We start from the raw sequence: 18,780 nt of genomic DNA, 5'->3' as shown, positions 1-18,780 counted from the left end.
ATTTAATTTTTTTAAATTACGCCAAAAGCCAACTTTTTAACTTGTTACATACATTCCTTTTTCCTAGTTCTCCGATGTGTAAGGTAATAACACAATAGTAATAAATAATGAAGCATTTGAACGCTAGAAAAACAACGCTAACAGTTTTGGATATCTAATAAATAAATCAATCAAATTCATAATACATACCATACACGGTGGAATAGGGCTCGTGGGCGTTTTCGATTCCTGGTTCTCCGCTCTGTTGTATCCCATTGGGCTAGCTCTCTCTCGGACTGGCGTGCCAGGGGGTACAGGACTAACTGGAGTCGCATTGCCAGATCGATGATGTCTCTTCAATGTTCCTGATCCGTCGGAATCAGTGCCACTCCTTCTGCGACTGTGCCTTCTAGTTAATGTGCCGGATCCTGAGCTCGTAGGACTGGGACAGGAGTCTGGCTCATCGCGAACAGTTTCGCCTACTTCCTTTAGCTGTCGTGTGATCGATGTAAGAGGGAGTTTTGGGTTCATCGATGGTTTCCTCTTTATCGTTCCTGTTGGAAACTCGCCACACTCGAAAGCTACCTGCAAATATCAAACGAAAAAAGCATTACGCGCTGAATTATCGCCACTAGGAATAAAAAAAATAATAAAAATTTGATCTTAACACATTACGAACAGATGTAGGGATGTCTCATGCTTTCTCAGTAATTTTAACAAATCAACATTTTAAATAATACGTACTTTGAACATGCATGTAATTTTAAAGTATTTCTTGAAATCAAATATTTAACAAGATAATGAATTCTAACTTTAAAAAAACCATAAGTAACAACAAATATATTTAACCCAAAAAATGGATAGTTACTAGAATTATTGATTAGCTGAATAGTTCTGATTAAATATCTATTCTACAATGTCGAAGCTTATTATACGTGCCTCACAACTACTCGGTGCTCCGTCCGACAGACATCCGCTGGAACTCGAGCTGCTGGCTCTACTCAATCTTCCATCGTTATTGTAACTCTGTCGTTGCTCAGAATTGTAGCTTTGCCTCTGACCGTCATACTGTCTGGTGTTTGCAGTTTCCGTGCTGTTCCTCGAATTCTCCGTGAATTGGCGGGCATTGTCGTTGCTGGTATTGTACTGGGTCTGATTTTGAGGCGGTACTGCGATGGAACTGACGGAACACGATCTAGCGTGCGCAAGCATATCGAGATCCTCCTGTGCCAGTTCGTCGACAAGAGTTCTGTAATTCTCCATTAACTGTCTGCCATATTTAGCAACTCTGATCCCGACTATCCATCGTTCCAAGGACGCGTTGTCATCCGCGCAAAGGAACTTGATGTACTTGGTTGACTTCGGCTGCTGCAGCCTGGGATGCTTCACAGCGAAGCAGAAATCTGTTGGCGCTTTGTATTTCTTTTTCCAACCAACGCCATAGTAGATTTGATTCACGTCGAAAGTTGCCAAGCAAACTAGATCGCGCGCGGTGCGAGCCTTTTCTTTTGGCCAATAGTAGAGGCCAGACGCTCGCAGGATGAAGTGATACCTTTTCCAACCTTTCTTGCTATCTGATTTTAAATATAACGGTCCTTCGACCTGCAAGTTAAAGCAATCGATATGTTAAGAGGATATAATAGCTTTCAATTTACAACGATTGAGGAAATCTATTTCATGGTGGTACTGATCAAATAATTTACCAAATGTCCAGAGAGATAATTAAAAAAAGGAATTTCATGGTGAAGCGCATATGGGAAATTGATAGAGAAAGTATAGTTAAGATTTAACTTGAATGACGTGATGTTGAGTTAAACAGTAACAGACTGATGTGCCTGAATATTTTTATTTAATATCTTTTGTCGAATATTTAGCAAATGTTTTAGTAAGTTAGCAAACATGTTTCTGAAAACATAAATCTGTTGAGCAAAGTAACTGTTTTTGTAAACGAATAACTAAAATTTCGAAATAACAACCAATAAAAATTGCTCCACTTCGAAACAATAGGTATAATAATTTTTATTTTCACGATGAAATAATCGTATACACAGCCACTGTAAGAGCATTTAATAAAAGAATATGACGTAATTACCTCTGGTACACCGACATTGCTGCTAGAGAAGAACTCCTCTAAAAGAATATTGCGAGAGTGGTCGTCGTATTCCGCGCTACTCCTGTCGGATGGACCAAGAAGGAACCTCTCCGGATTAAGGAACAGTTGAGTTTTATCGGGTCGTTCAACGAAAAGTAGTTTATTTTTCGAGTCTCTCGTCCATAGTAAAAGATTTTCTACCAGCAGCTCATGATCCTCGTACACCCTTTCTGTAAGATCGAAATAATGAGTTCATACGACCGCCCACCGACAATGAAATGAGTTTCTGGAAGCAAGTCGTACGTAACAAATTATTTAAATTATTCTGTGAGGAACAAATATTTAAAGATAATCGAAAACCATAATATTTATATTCCGTATCGAGTACATAATTAATTAATTACTTTATCATCACTGGATTATCATTTATTTTTCAATTTTCTTCATTGTTACAGTGAACATTGATTTTGAAACGATGATTTTTATATCCCATATTGAGTATACAATTAATTAGTTACTTTCTCATCAGTGAATTATCATTTACTTTTTAATTTTGTTCATTGTTACAGGGAACAATAAATTGATTTTACGTTTCTAATTGTTTATTCAATTGATCAATCGAATCAGAAAATATACTTACCCATGAAAAGATCAGGCAGATGCTCAACTACAGCCCACTTTGGATCCATTGGTACGTGGTTCTTATCGGCGAGGAGCCTGCATACGTGAGCCACGCTCATTCCCTCGTCAACGAGTAAACTTTTCCCACTGCCATCCAGTGTAAACGCTTTAATGAACAGCTTCTGAACGCTCGCCTCGCGCATCTTCTCCAGCGCCAATCGAATTTTCTCTGCCTTGACTCTGCTTGCAGCGTCTGGTGAATTTAGGTAATTATGCCTTATTCCACTTTATTTCAACTGACTTGATGAGAGATTCAAGTGCCAAGAGTAGAGTCAAATAAAAGTTCCACAGCATTTGACTCTCGATATGATTAAATTGACGACGACTATTTTATCTTTAAGTTCAATTATTTACTCCGATGATGCAAAAGTATAACCAGTTTATTTGTCGGTATAGTTTTCTGAATTTTGAAAAGCAATCATAAACCGAAAAATCTACTATCCTTTACTACTTCAAAAGCAAAGTACTGCTTACCTAGATTGAATTACTTTAATTTTATTATACAATTTAATTAAAGAAGACATTTTTTAAGGAAAAACGAATTTTAAGATTCTTTTATTTCTATTTAGAAGTTTGATTTTGTATGAACGAGATAAATAGAAGAATTGATGAAGTTTAATAACTTTTATGTTAAATATTTTACACCCTACTGCTAGCCTTAAAATGGACATAAATATCAGTGTAATTCTACTTTTATATTTTAAGTTAATCTATATGAAGGTTAACTGAATATTATTCATTTAGATTACTAGAACTTACCCATGAGTTGGTGGGGTTGCTGTTGAGGGGCTGTGTGCATGGCGGTCTGAGGTGGTTTGTGTCCGGAACCACTGCTACTTGCTGAGCTCTCGCTGGACAACATCGACACCGTGTCCGAGAAGGCGCTGTCATTGTCTGGACTATCGGTTCGCATAGCTGTAACAAACGGTTGACGTTCATTAAAGAAAGTTGGCAACGTAAGAACAAATTAATTACGCACTTATGAGTTGGAACCGGCTATTTCGAGTCTAATAGATACTGATGTATGAAACAGACTGACAAGAATATGGATCACGGAGTTACTAGTGAAATTAGCTCTTGTTTTTGCGATGCATAATTTCTACAGGATAAAAGGGAAATCAAATTCTAAAGCGAAAAACTTGATGAATTCAAGCGTAACTCTTAACGCAATTTATTAAATTATTACCTGCATATTACACATAATTTTAATTGTTTTTCTTTAACCTGCAGAATTTTATCTTACTCTTTTAGCTGAATACGTATAATAAAACATCTTCTTGTAATAAAGCATAATTTAACAAAACTGTCCTGCTTGATCTTTTTTTTATGAAATAAAAATGAAATCTTTTAGACGTAAAGTATATTGTTAATTTTATGCTTCCATATTTCCTTATATATTTATAATATTATAATTGTCAAAAATAAACAAATATTTTACTAGAATTTCAATAACAAGAAATGTTACTTCAATAAAATTTTACTTAATCTTACTATAGTAACAAATAATGTGTAAATTCAATAACACAGGAATGTTATAAACAGAGGTCTTTCGCTGAGTGTTTGATTCATAGCTTTGTTGGGTTACATATAACCGCATTGGCAAACGGCAAATTAACATCGAAAATGAGATGAGACATCCGAAAATCGAGTAATCAAACCCACATTCTTTAGTTTAACCATCAAGCGATCTCCCATCTTTATTAACCCTTCGCACTCGAAAACTTAAAGTCTCATATAAATTAAGGAACGCAACTATCGTATTTCAATATTTCAGTGACGCCATTTTTTACATAAACTTAACACTAATTTTTTTGGTAACGTATCGAACAAACAGAATTTTGTTGGATATATGAGATATAAGAAGGATAGTAGAGTAATCGTTATGAAAAATCTTGACTTCTTATTTCCTGCTTTATTAACATTAAAACTATCAAACAGGTCAAAATGACCCATTCCTGATTTCTTCTTTTTGCAATTATTAAAAAGATAACAAACATTTTTCTGAGAAATCATTAAAAAAATTGATTTAGCAATACACAAATTGAATTTTGTCAATTACAGCTTTAACAGATGCACTCTTGGAGTTTCTACAGATAAATTTCAAAATGTGAATTTAACTGCTCGGTAGTTTTAGTGTTAAAAAACCTGTTTCGCCTGCATAGGAGTTTCGATGAGTGCTTACTTGGCAGTCAAAGTGTCAACCGGTTAACAGCGTTTGATGAATATACAGGTCATCTTAAAATTCGAAATGATACCAATTTTCTCAACGATGAATTAGTTATTCTTTCAAATATACGTAATTTTTCTTTGCTTTGCTTTAATTTTTCGTCAGAATACATTATAGGTACAGTTGCACTGCGTTTGACGAGTACATACCTCATTGCTTGACTTTATTGCGCGAACAATGAGAGATTTTTGAAACTAATTTCCACAATTAATTACTTAATACGAACCAATAAATTTAATATAATATAAATTTAATATCGAATATCAGATTTTGATAATGTGATGGACTACGACAGATAATTCAGCTTTCGAGTGTAAAGGGTTAAAACGGTTAAATCTCGAGACAAGTACCTCCTTCGTTCTTGCCGATATCGGTATTGTCACCAGGCGTGATCCTGGTGCTATTGGGTCGACCCTGTCTCTGGGCGTCGGGTGCAGATGTAGCAGCGATATCGCCGTCGCAGCGGCGCTCCAGCGCGCACAGCTCGCCGAGGATGGCATCCAGATCGACATCTTGGGAATCTGCAACGAACGAAAAAGAAACGAACCAATTAGTCCTGCGGAAGAAGAAAAAAGGAGGAAACGCTCCGATAGGAAAAAAAGAGGGAAGCACGAACAGTAAAAGTGATGTGCGTGGCGTGTAGGTACGCCATAGAGAAAGATGGCGTGCGACGATTACGATCGCTGGAAGCTGGACAAGGGTCGACTGGAATTATGAACGATACGTCGATGAAACCAGTTCTGCGTTAATTGCCTGTACGATTGTACGGTCGTCTGGCAACCGCACGTCGACCGATCGTCTGTTCCTCGAACGCGAAACGAGGACTCCGGCCCGCGGTCTCTCCGTGTACCTGACCTCGTGCAACTAACGCGAGCGAAAGTCCTTGGGTGACCAAGAAAACGAACGCCTTTAATTGAAACAGCGAATAGTACAGCGGTTCAGCATAAACCAATGGGGAATTTATTTTATTCCCCCGTCCCCTTGCTTTTTCCACTTCTAACTATCCGCTATACGGAGAGTTTTCGAGTCGTTTGACTTCTGTGCCGCGCAGATTATTGGCGATGCACTGGCGTTAAAATTTCATTTACGTAATTGTGGTGAGATGAGGAAGTGTCGCCGCGAAATTGATGTCAAATCCACGGGTTCTTTTTAAGGAAGTGCATGGATTCAGAGAATTTGTAGTTTATGTATTTTCAGAGGACTTTGGAACGGTTTGGATGATTAATTCCTTGAAAGCGAAATATTTTAGAGGAACTGTTTAACTGATTTCAATTATTAATTGGATTGTTTCTTCGTTTTCTGCGTAATGAAATTTTATCGAAAGTTTGCATTTCAATTGGACTTTGCTCGAAGATAGGTACAAATGTTACTTCTCTTTTTGTACCGTGAATTTCTTCAGTCATAACTAGACGTTTATTATAATTAACACTACGATTATTCTAATTTTTGTAAACAGAACGAAACTTGCAGTACAAAAAATCAATTTCTGTGTAATTGTAATATTTACTAATTATTGTATAAAACTGAATTTCTAGAAACATTGGCAACTTGGCTGTAGCAGTATAACTTTTGGTATTACTGATAAAAAGTCTTCGTTAGAGAACAATGCTAAATCAAATTCAGTTTTAATATATCCTTCAGGAACTGTGGTATAGAAGAAAATACTATAACTACTTAGTTCCCCACGTTTCCAAGCAAATCGCAAAGCAACAGTTCCGTGCTGGCATCCGTTTCTCGTTTTCCTTTATTTCCACCCGTTCCCCGTCGAAACATTCTTCCAAGAACAGTTGCATGCGAAATCGAACATACAAATCTCAGTAACTTGAACGCGATCCTCGGCGTTTGTTCGCTCTGACTAGCGTAGTAATTATCGTAGATCGTTACTCGCAGCTGATGATACCGACTTCATTAGGATAATTAACGAAATTAGACCGTGCCCGACCAAGCAACTAGAAAACCGATTTCATCGTCCGAACAAAATTATTCAAATGAATTACATAAGCGTTTCTATCACTTCCATACGCATAACACTTTGTTTCGTCGATTTAAATCACCACCTGATTTCACTTGCTCAACGGAAAGGTTAGATACCAATATGAGGTCATATCACAAAAAATGTTTCTTATGAAATTTTTAACGGCAAACCACAGAACTTTTTCGGAAATGGAATGAAAAATTAATCAAAGAATAGGAAAATGTCATACATATCTGCTGAATATTTAAACCTTGAATATGAATAGCAATGCAATGGGGCGACGTCAAATATTCTCGAGCTGTATTTATTGAAATACTGGATGCACGAATGAATGATCTGTTATTTTCTATTTTAATAAACCGGTAACATTATTGGAAAGGAACAAACTTTATTAAATTGGTACAAGCTTTTAATATCTGACGCAATAAACATTGAATTCAATAAGAATAATTACTGAAATATTGGAATTGAGTTGTTGATATATTGGATTTGTATTTAATTGTGTTTAAAAGCTAAAAAGATTAAATGAAACTGATGAAATGACGAAAAATATAGGAATATTCAATATTACAAGTCGATAGAACGAACTATATCTAAAACGTATAAATTCAGAAAAATTTGAGAAATTAATAAATTCTCCGGAGTCTATTAAAAGTATTACATTTAGCTTTATTTGAATACTCTAGCATTCGTAAGTTGGAGGGACCATTTAGTCTTCCAAAAGTATGATTACAACTTTTATTTTTAATTATACTTAACATCCTACACGTAATTAAGAATATTTTTAAGAAAATACTTAAAAGCACCCATTTGGTCAAGATTTACTTGCTGAAAATGGCTGTTTCAAGAGTTTCAAAGAACAACATACTATTAGTCATTACAAATACCAATTGCAATACTGGTAAAAAATAACTGATAATTTCGAAGGAAGTTAAATAAGTAGTGAAACATAAGTAATTATTAAATTTACCATGGATTTAAATTATTATCTAAAACATCCTCTGTATGCAACTATATCTGCCATTTATTCCCAAAATAATATTAAACAGATATAAACTTATCGCTCAAAAATGTTTCACTATTCACAGTCCTCTCATTTTACCAAAAAGACAATGAAAAAATAATAGAAACCGAACTTAATATTTTATAATTTTTCTTAACACTAAAACTACCAGATGCATCAAAATGGCCCGTTCCTGGTTTCTTTTTTTGCAATTATTAAAAATATAACAGACGTTTCTCTGAAAAATTATTCAAGCAATCGATTTAGCAATATGCAAACTGAATTGTAAATCGTAAATAGATGCATTCTTGGAGCTTGTATAGAGAGACTTCAAAAGGTCAATTTAACTGCTCGGTAGTGTCAAGTGTTCAAGCATGTGCATTAATTACATAAAAGTCAAATATTCATTTATATGTTTTTCTTACGAAGAAAGCAATGTCAATGTTCACGAAACATCAAAGGGGTGAAGCATTTTTAGTAATAGAGCATTTCGTATGCGAAGGAGCATATTCGTTGAGTATCGCCCTAATTTCATAATACGTATGGCAATTAACAGACAGTGGTTAAGAATGAAATTCCTGGGATCCACGCGAAGGCGTGGAGCATTCCACCGACACTTGCGCGAGTGCAGCTAAGGGCACGCGTGTAGGCTCTCATCGTGTCTTTCACATTTTGTTCGAACAGAGCATGTAACACGTACTACATAATCCTAAATAAGTCGTGTTTCTACGATAACACGAACCAGTACGGCTTACCGAGGTGATCAATTAATTCTGAATTGGTGTCAAGATCGCCTTTAATTTGGATCACGCATCTTTGCCACATAAACTAAGCTAATAAATACGATAGATAATTATGGTAACTATGTTATTAATTTCTTATTTTCTAGTCAGGACTATTGGTATCGTGTTTCATTGGGATCATGGACCTCGCGTCGAGTTAATTAATGTGATTACGAAGTAATGATAGACATTAAGGTTCAATGATAGAAGCGTTTTGGTCTATTTCAACAATTCATTATCTCGTCTTCCAAAACAGTGAATTCAATTCGTTTCCATACGTTTTAATTAATTTCTGAAAGTATTTACTTTGAACGTCTATCTAACAGTAAGTGGATACAAGAAGAACTAATGGAGATTAATTATGGAGAGATTTAATGTTAAACAAAATTCCCACAAACTAATGAGACGACAATGAGAAACAGTACACGAGGAGTATACTTCCGTGTTGAAAGGATTAATGTGTTTACATTAGCAAATAGCTATAAAAAATACGTTCGCGCTGTTATGAAACGCAATGTTACGGAAAAATGTAATATAATGAAGCATTCTTATAAAGAAGTACAACGTAATATGTAAATCATTACGAACAACAGGAAATATGTATTTCCTTCCTTCATAAAGTGAATATACAAATTATTTAATAAATGACTAATTTGAAGTATCGGTAAGTGACATATCATTTATATCTTTAAAAATAAACAATTTATACCACTGTAATTGTTATTATTCTATAATAACATTTATTGTAAACTTATTTTTTACCAGACAGCACATCAGAAAAATATTGTAAATATAAACTATACTATATTACCGTGTGTTTAAATATATAGATAAAAATCTAGTGCAAATTCTCCATTACTAAAGCTTTGTTCAATTCTATTCCACGAGTATTACCACCACAACACGTCTGTTCAAAAACGATACCTTTAATTTATTTATCGTCATCAATTAGTAAATACAAACTTATACTCTCTAATGAATTAAGAAAATTTATTCAATCATCACATGACCGGTTTCTTTCTTTAATCAATTACTCAATTACAACTTATAGATACAACCAATAGGTTCACTAAAATCAGACGGAGCTAGAAGAAACTACCAAAGCATTATCATAGATAACACGGTAGGCAGCTAGTAAGTTTCGTCGTTTCGCATAAGTACATTTCGCGGAAGTTCCGCTCTCATTGTTATCGTTCGTACTCTACGTGTCAGTTTAGCGCGCCTCGCGAAACATAGAACACCCGCGGGACGCGGTTATAGAGCTAATGGTGTCCTTTTTCTGCGGGAGAGTTCAACGTCAGCACGTTGCTAACTAAACACGAGGTGGCTGACAAGAATTCGATTCACGAAATCAGCTCAACGAGTTTCTCTGACTTCGTACTCGTCGCCGACGAGACGCGACACGGAGATTCGCATGTACTGCCCGCGTGGCTGAACAATTCCGAGTAAGATACCCTCGCATACCATCGTGACTTCGTCATTTTGTTCAGTAATCGTAGACGCTGACTATAACCGCTGACCAGGAAATGCTATCTACTGGCAGGAAACTCTTAGCATTATCTCCAATTTGGGCATTGATTCGTTGCAATTAGTCTTAGTTTTTACTTCATGCACTATTGTATCGTTTTGTAACACATTTTCTTACAGCTTATCTTAACCCTTGACGATGCTGAAGTAATTTAAGAAAACAATTTAACCTGTTAACTGTGGAATTTAGTTTGGAAAGTCTCTCGTTTTGCGTGCAATAAGATGAAAGAAATGAAGGGGTACTCGTCAAATATCGAATGCACTTAGAGTATACTATAATTGAAAACGAAAGCAAAACAAAGGAGAATTACACACTTATGTGACAAAATAAACCATTTCAGCTTCAAGATGACGTGTATACTCGTCAAATGCAGTTAACTGTTTAAATACCAGGGTTCCAAATAGTACTTAATCTACAAAATAAGAATACGATAAAGATAACAATAATGTCACAGTTGGATACAATAGTTTCTTACATGTATTGTAGTTTTGCCAAATATTACAACCCTTCCCAACTTCACAAAGAAATATTTTTAATCCATATTGGAAATATACAATTCAAATATTGTCATTTGTGCTACGGGTTATCAATATGAATATGAATATTTTATTCGTTCAACACTTTAAAGTAAATTTACAATATTTTATGCTAACATTTATTCGGCTCCAATTCTAACGTAACTCAAATTCTCTATTTAACAGCATAAAAACTTGAAAGACAGCGTAAAAACGAAGTAGAAACGTCTTCATGCTTTTAAACTATTAAACACGATCTGCCTATAGAAGCGAAACCCCAGAAGAACTGTAATGGAAATTTACGACGAAACAAGTTATTCAATTCCGGCCAGGTTTCGATGCGGATGAAAATGAAACCGTGACGAACGCCTACAGCCGCATGCACTTTCCACGTCCGAATCGGTGGAATAACACCGCAACAACTGCTGTACCTTGCGAATACGCTATGGACTACCGTTAGTCACGCAGCCACCGTTTCATGGCGTCGATAGAGGACGCCCTGAGAAACGTTGAATTTGTATTCCTTGAAGGATTCACGGCTGACACAGAGGCCACGTGACGTCCATGTTCCGAGTTACTTTAATACCCAAACGTTCGCTCGTGGCGTCGATCTTTTTCGACCGATACGACACGTTTCTCTTGTCCCTAGCGCGTGGGAGACCGTATACTCCGAGGAAACTATGAAATTTTTTAGGAGGTACCAAACCAAACGCGCTGTCTATTGAATTTATAATACTTGGCCGTTCGGACATTTTGGTTATTGACTGTGAGTAACAAAGGATACTGAATCGTTCCTACACAGTATTAACATTAAGTTCACGGAAAGCGTCAAATTGATGCATATTAGATTTTATAAATATTACTTGGCGATCATGTAAATTTGTATTTGATGCAATTACACGAATATGTATTCTAACTGTGTATTTTTAAGCTTCTAATATCTAACTTTTGAATAAATGAATGTTAATTTGTTTAGGGGCAATGGGACATTCACTGAAACTTATCTACAATAATTCAACAATTTAATTCCAAACGTGAATACAGCGTAAAATGAAGCTGCGTGTTAAAATGATATAATTAATTTACTGAAATTGAATTTCAATCCATATGTTACTGTGTCCGCAACATGGTCTATATAATTAGCGTTATTAATGAATAACATGTTTGATAACTCTAATTAGTACACATTTCCAAATAGACTAATATAATTCAGAGTTTAATTTATACAATTCATTTATACACATCATAATAATATACACACGTCATATTAGTATATGAAGACACAAATAATTCCCATGAATATCGACAATTTATTTTCGATAATTTGGAAACAATAATAAAAAAGCCGTAGATAAGCAAAATTTACACGTTTATGAAAATCTTTTAAAAAAATATTAGGAATTAAGTAAAGAAGAAAAACTCATAATAAATTAATATCGACACTAAAATGTTGTAAAATGTTCAACTCTAGGATATTCGTTAATATCAACAAAATATTCGACTGAAAGACTGGTTTCTTGAACGTAGGTATTTTAAAGTAAAAACAAGAAACCGCCGTAACTTATCTAACAAGAGCACGAACCGAATTAAATCGACCACCTTTTAAACTGGCCTGGTGTCACTGCACCAAATGCTATGACTCATTACGCGATAAACAGGTCGACGTTCAATACGCACTGCTCGGTCGATAAAGAAAGAGACCAGCACGAAGCGTAGCCATTCAACAATCAATTAGACCGACTGGAAACCTAGCAAGCCGCAAATTATAAAAACAAGCTATCCCCTATCTTCCTGCTTTCGAGCGCGGGCAAACTAATCCATACAAATCCAGCGATTTATCGAAAAAAGACAAACAAATAGAACTCTCCTATGCCCCGACATTAAACTTCGCCTCGGCTGAACGGAAATTCAATGCAACAATTCGTCCGGTCCCAACGGGATAATCGCGCGGCGATAACTCGCCTCGATGAAAGCTGAGCTGACGCCAACGATGCGTTGAAAATTATGCGCGCCGACAAAACGGCTGAATGGAAAAGGCGAAAAAAAATCGGGGAAACGAAAACAAAACGCCCCCTTATCTCGACGAAAGCGATCTCGCAGCCCGGATTCGTTATCCCAGAACAACCGCGGAGATCGCTTTCTATCGACTTTCTAGCAAGATTATCTTAATCGACGAACGCGTGGACGTATGACTTAACATTACACGCGACTCATCTCCCATAAAGACCCTTATACATGCTGAAACATGTGGCGATACAAGCATCGCAACAAGTTTCAACGTGTATGAGGGCCTTAACAAACGACGTGCGAATTTTAACCTTTTAGCTACGGCGGGACTAGCCTCGAAGCTACTCCGCGTTGTTCACGAGAAAAGCCTCGGGACGGCACAGCAGTAAGATAAGCCCCTCGCTAGGGATTTTTATGTGTAATCGTATTGACGAATAGCAAATTAATATCGAAAATGAGATGAGAAAAGATGAACGCCGAGTAATTAGACCCGCATTCGTTTCAGGATTTTTCTTGTGAATACCGGGTATACCACTGTATTGCAAGGTTTGACACGGTCTGCGTATTGTAAATGTAGTACTGCAATTTAAGACTGATAAAATTTTCTGTAACTAATAGTGTTAGATGAATAAAATATCTTCATGTTGATAACTTGTAGCATAAATGACAATATTTCAATTTTATATTTCAAATATGCATTTTAAACGTTTCTTTGTGAAGTTGGGAAGGGTTTGAAAAGAAAATACTGGAAATTGTAATATTTGGCACAGTGAACTCATTTTTAATTCAAGCAAAACTATATGTAAGAAACTACTGTATCGCTCAACGTTTGACATCATTGTTATCTTTATCATATTCTCATTCAGTATGTTAAGAACTATTTGAAACCCTATTTAACCAGTTAACTACGTTCGACGAGTATACGCCATCTTAGAATCAAAATGATACTAATTGTTTCAGCGATAAATTATTTATTTTTTCAGATGAACATGTAATTCTTCTTCGTTTTGCTTTAGCTTTTCGTTAAAAGATATAGGTGCATTTGACCTACGTTTGACGAGTATGCACTTTATTATTTGGTTTCATTACGATCATTATCAGAGATTTCAGAAAAAAATTCCATAGTTAAACCCTTGACCTACAATATCGTATCAGACTCGTGACAAAAGTTTTAAATTAAATTTGAAAAATTGAAATGTTATTTATTATTGTTTAATGCAAATTAAATATTACTTTTCTATTATTAATCGTTAACCTTTTTAGTGAACGTAGATATAGAATAAGCATAAAAATTTGTATTTTCCTAATAAACTATTAACGATGAAGCAGTTGTATCGATAAAAGTTGAGAAATAAATCACAGGGCAAGGGGTTAACAGTTTAAATTAGACTATAATGTGCACAGCTATCGATGACAGAGAAAGAATTGAGCCGCTATAGTGGCGTACCGTTCAAAAAGATGATGGACGCAAAAGCCACTGTAGTGGCGTGTAGTAGCTAAAAGGTTAATGGCGCGCGGGGTCGACGTACCTTTGCTGGCCACAAAACCGAGTATGCTCTGGTTGCTACCGAAATTCCCTAACATTTTCGGGTCCACCGGTGGAAATGTCGATCGACGCCGATCGTATTTAGAAGGCATCGGTGTGTCAACAGCATCTAGGCGATCTTTGATGCGATAGAACACTGCGACTCGTCGCCAACCCGCGAATCGTTCGCCGGTTAATCACTGTTTGTAAACAGTCCACTGTTGCGTCTTTTACAATCGGTCACTACAAAAACATTGGGATTTTGATACAGTTCGTCGCTGGAAAATAGTTAGTCACTGTTTCAACGGATAATGAACTTGACTTTATTCATTAGTAAAACGCGAATAAAAGTTTGCGTTGCTGTACAGGATATTTCATAGGTTTCTGTGCGAATGTTGCTAGTGGATTCTAAATGTAAAGGTAAAAATGAAATTATTGAGAAGTTTATTAACAGATTGGTAGAGATTTATAATATTCTGGAATGCGAAGGATAATATTTCTTATAATCTAACGCGGTAAAGAAGTATTTGAAATGAATTAATTGAGGACATTAATATTGTATTTAATAAAATGAAATAAAAGCGCTCTGAAGTTCGGACTACGATAAATTCAGTATTATATCGATATCAGACTTGCATTGATAAAAGTTGCTGATACCCCGAAATATAAAGATACAACACTTCCTTTGTGTTTCATTTTTTTATCTACCTTGGCATTAAAACATTTATGGGAGAACTTATTGTATTTTTGTCAAATTAGATGTAGATCAGATTAGTAAAATTTATATGGAAATCTATGCGATATCCTGTACACCCGTATACAGTGATAGCTATAAATGAACAACCTACGCCTTTTATTTTCTGCTTCCCTCTAAACAGTAACTGATTCACTTAATCAATTAAATAATATGCGTATATGTCGAACGTTTAATAAAACATAGTAATAAATATTTAAATCAAATGTTTCTTATAAGCACAGAAAGATGATGGAAGCGCTTAATCACTTGATGAATTGTCGAATATTGAAACACTGATACAGATAGGATCCCCTGTGCTCCGTTCACTAGTGGAAATCACTGAGAATCGCCGACGAAAACGATTTATTATGAATCGGTATTGAGGAAAACTATCCGGTGTAATAAAGGAGGCAAAAGTAGCGCGACCCGCGATACGAACGCATGTTTACAGCCCGTAGAGCGGCGCTCGACTAAAGGCCTTAAGCCTTAAGGTGAATACACTTGCCTCTTGCCTCGAGAGTTTTCCGCGCGGACGCGCTTCACGCCTGCGTGTAGGTGATCCTGCGTATTTCTACCACTCTGTCACTGCGAAAGAGAGTTAGACGTGCACAGAGAATTACGCAAACGTCCATTGGCCAGCTATTACCGTTAAAAATTATTTCACGCTATGCTCGAGACACGGACGTCGCGACTCGGATCGAAGGAAACTAACGAGAAAATTGCATAAAAACGATCTCGACAAACGGCTATCCATTTTGAAGCTTTCTTTCGCGCAATTCTGTTTCGTCCTCATAAAAATTTGGCAAAATTACGTTGAAAATAAACGATTACTCTTTTCTCTGTAATCGAGATTACTCGATTACTCGATTACTCTTTTCTCTGTAATCGAGATTAACACATAGCGTACCGGAAAGGAGAAATCTCGTTTTTTTAATGTATACATACGTGGTCGGCGGGAAATGGTAAATCTATTTTTAAACGATAAATATTACATTTAATCAGAACAAATTGTTTATTTAAAATACGCGAAGTAATCATAAAATATTTGAATTTTTTGATATATAAGTATATAAGTAAATTAATCTCGATAAAAATTACTAGTCACACAGTCTAATTTTATAAAAATTAACCAGTAAGGTATATATTAAATCATTTAACAAAATGCGCTCAAGCGATGTATTCTAAAAATAATCCAAAAAGTACTTGGAAGCTGACTAGATGGTACGAAAAACTACAAATATAATATATTACTAATATACCACGACAAAATATAAAGGTACATCACGAGTCTGATACGTTATTCCGCGCGAAGGGGTCAAGAAGACATTGTTATACGTGATATTTGAAGACTAACGTGCAACGAACAAGTTTATTTTCGATCAAGTCAAAGCAGACCAATCACGCTCGTCGACCCGAGTATTAGCGAAAATTGCCAAAAATGGCTACGATCATTCGAGAATGGAATAATAAAAGACGAGGATTCTCTTCGCGTTTTATAGTTCCTCGAAATAAGTGAACGTGAATTAGGCTGATTAAATTACATGGCCGGTTCCCGTCGTCCGCGACGAAGCGAAGAAAGACGGACGCAGAGTTCACGGACCGCGAGCAGAGGATTCGTATTGATTGAAGTGTGGGCGCCAACGGCGATTTGATAAATTACAATCGACGTCGTTCTACGCCTCGTGGATCCTTCGCCCCGGGCTTACAACTAATTCGCGTTGTAATTCGTGTCGCCGGAGCGAGTCGAGCGTGTCAAACACGTCGGGAACAACGGAGGATACGGGGAGGCGGTGATTAATGCTGGCCGATACGGTTATCAGGGTCTCGCGGGCACATTAGAGCATCTCCTTGTTCAGGGAGAATTACCGCGCGGAACAACATGACGGTTTGAAAGTGATTCGACCAATCGAAGTTCCAGGCATTACTTAATACTAACACTACCGAGCAGTTAAACTTCTAAAGAACGCATGAGAGACTCAATAGTCTAACTTACTATTTTTGGGTTCTCGAGAGAAAAAGGCTTTCGTGAAATACTCTTAAGTTAATTGAATGCTAATATTACAACTGTATTAATAATATTAATCACTACTTACTATTAATATTAATGATTATGATAATAGTATTTAATTAATCCTAGAACATTTCATATTAATTATTAATATTATTAATATTAATACTTAATTAATCCTAGAACATTTCACAAAAATTCTTTTTGCTAGAAAACGTAAAATAAAGTATTTTAATTATAGTAGAAGTAAATGGTATTATAATGAAACTATATTTAGGAAAGCGAAGTTATTTTTAATTTGAATAGACCAATTCGGAAATGATAAAATATACTGTTTAAAATTTCGTTATATAGGTTACTTCTTGGTTAACACGTAAAACTGAAAAAAGTAATTTCAAAATAAAGGAAAATATGTCTTCTATATCAAAGCACCTTTTAGTAAAACACGTTTTTACATAATACTTTGAAAACTTGTTGTTTAGAGAAAATAGTTCATTTTTGAAAATATTTGAATGATTTAAAATGTTTATTACTTACTGTTGGAAATAATATTTTACTCAGCACTGTTTTAATCAGAATAAGCTTTCAAGAATATTCGCTATCGTCTCCCATTACAGGACGGAACTAACGAACAGTAGGCGGACCTTAATTCAGTCAACAAGTTATGTCTTTCAAAGATAATAACGCATAAATAATGTCATACAATCTTTTTATATTAAAGCTCGCTTTAATACTTCTTTAATTATTCGAATTTAAGCTTCAAATCGTAACCAAACTTTATTTTCAGACTTTAAGCAGCATTTTATAACAATTCTATTCAGTTAACCTCAAAACAATTGTACAAAACAATTCTTATACAAATAAAATGGATATATTCTTCCGATAAAATTTGTATTAAAATTTCTTCTAACTCAGTTTTAAAAAACAGTATGTATACTAATGTTTATAATTGTTACGTTTCCTCAAAGAATACATGGACACCCTATATACGCTACCTGTCACTGTTTGTAAATGCGTAACTCTGAAACTACCAGACGGGTCAAAACGACCTATTCTTGATTTGTTCTTTTTGCAATTATTAAAAAGATAACAGATATTTCTCTGAAAAATTATTTAAGAAATTGACTTGGCAATACGCAAACTGAATTGTAAATCAATTAAAGTCTCAATAAATGTACTCTTAGAGTTTCTATAAAGATCAACCAAAACCTAAAAATTCAAAATTTTATACGATCACGGCTTCCCAGAAGTGTCCTCCAATCTTATCAAGCAGCCTTTTATCTTTTCCTTTCTTCAATTGCATATACATCGTATTCGCGTGTGCTGCGAAAAAAGTATGGCCGCGGTCGGTCGCGATTGCGATCGTTCACCCTTGTCAATTATGCGAATATGCAAAGCGAATGATAACACAATAAACCAGATTAATTGAACCGAATAGGTCAACAATCTAACTCGTCTTTAACCGATTTGCATCATATAGAAAAATGGAAAATTGGTCCTTATTATTAAAAATATTTTTTACTGGATCAAAATAAAAATGGTTTAAAACGTATAAAAAATTAAAAACAGAGTGGCGTAAACAAAGAATTCATAATTTTATTTAGTACAATAAAGTTAATACACACACGCGCGCGTATAAACATAGATAATAATCTGACAAATTAATTCTAACTGTTTCGCACGGTATGAACGCATATAGCTACACGACAATTATTGTACTCA

The 18,780-nt window shown here is 35.4% G+C and overlaps 1 protein-coding gene across 15 annotated transcripts in view; it reads right to left on the bottom strand.

Annotated features, from left to right (window-relative positions):
- Positions 1–18,780, bottom strand: part of LOC116430995 (uncharacterized) — a 289,607-nt gene that overhangs the window by 9,434 nt on the left and 261,393 nt on the right. For 10 of the 15 annotated variants that reach the window (XM_076367618.1, XM_076367616.1, XM_076367617.1 and 7 more), the window contains 6 exons: positions 5,330–5,500; positions 3,512–3,667; positions 2,712–2,945; positions 2,072–2,301; positions 915–1,581; positions 190–560 (listed from right to left, as the gene is read on the bottom strand). In XM_076367618.1, coding sequence (XP_076223733.1) covers positions 190–560; positions 915–1,581; positions 2,072–2,301; positions 2,712–2,945; positions 3,512–3,667; positions 5,330–5,500 — 1,829 coding nt within the window. Of the gene's footprint in view, positions 1–189; positions 561–914; positions 1,582–2,071; positions 2,302–2,711; positions 2,946–3,511; positions 3,668–5,329; positions 5,501–10,203; positions 10,273–14,318; positions 14,593–15,158; positions 15,521–18,780 lie in introns of those variants that run through there. The other 5 variants (XM_076367623.1, XM_076367624.1, XM_076367622.1 and 2 more) reach the window with 5 other exon arrangements.

Source organism: Nomia melanderi, chromosome 5 (genome assembly GCF_051020985.1).
Source record: "Nomia melanderi isolate GNS246 chromosome 5, iyNomMela1, whole genome shotgun sequence".
Lineage (NCBI taxonomy): Eukaryota > Metazoa > Arthropoda > Insecta > Hymenoptera > Halictidae > Nomia > Nomia melanderi.
This window is presented reverse-complemented; position numbering and strand designations above follow the sequence as displayed.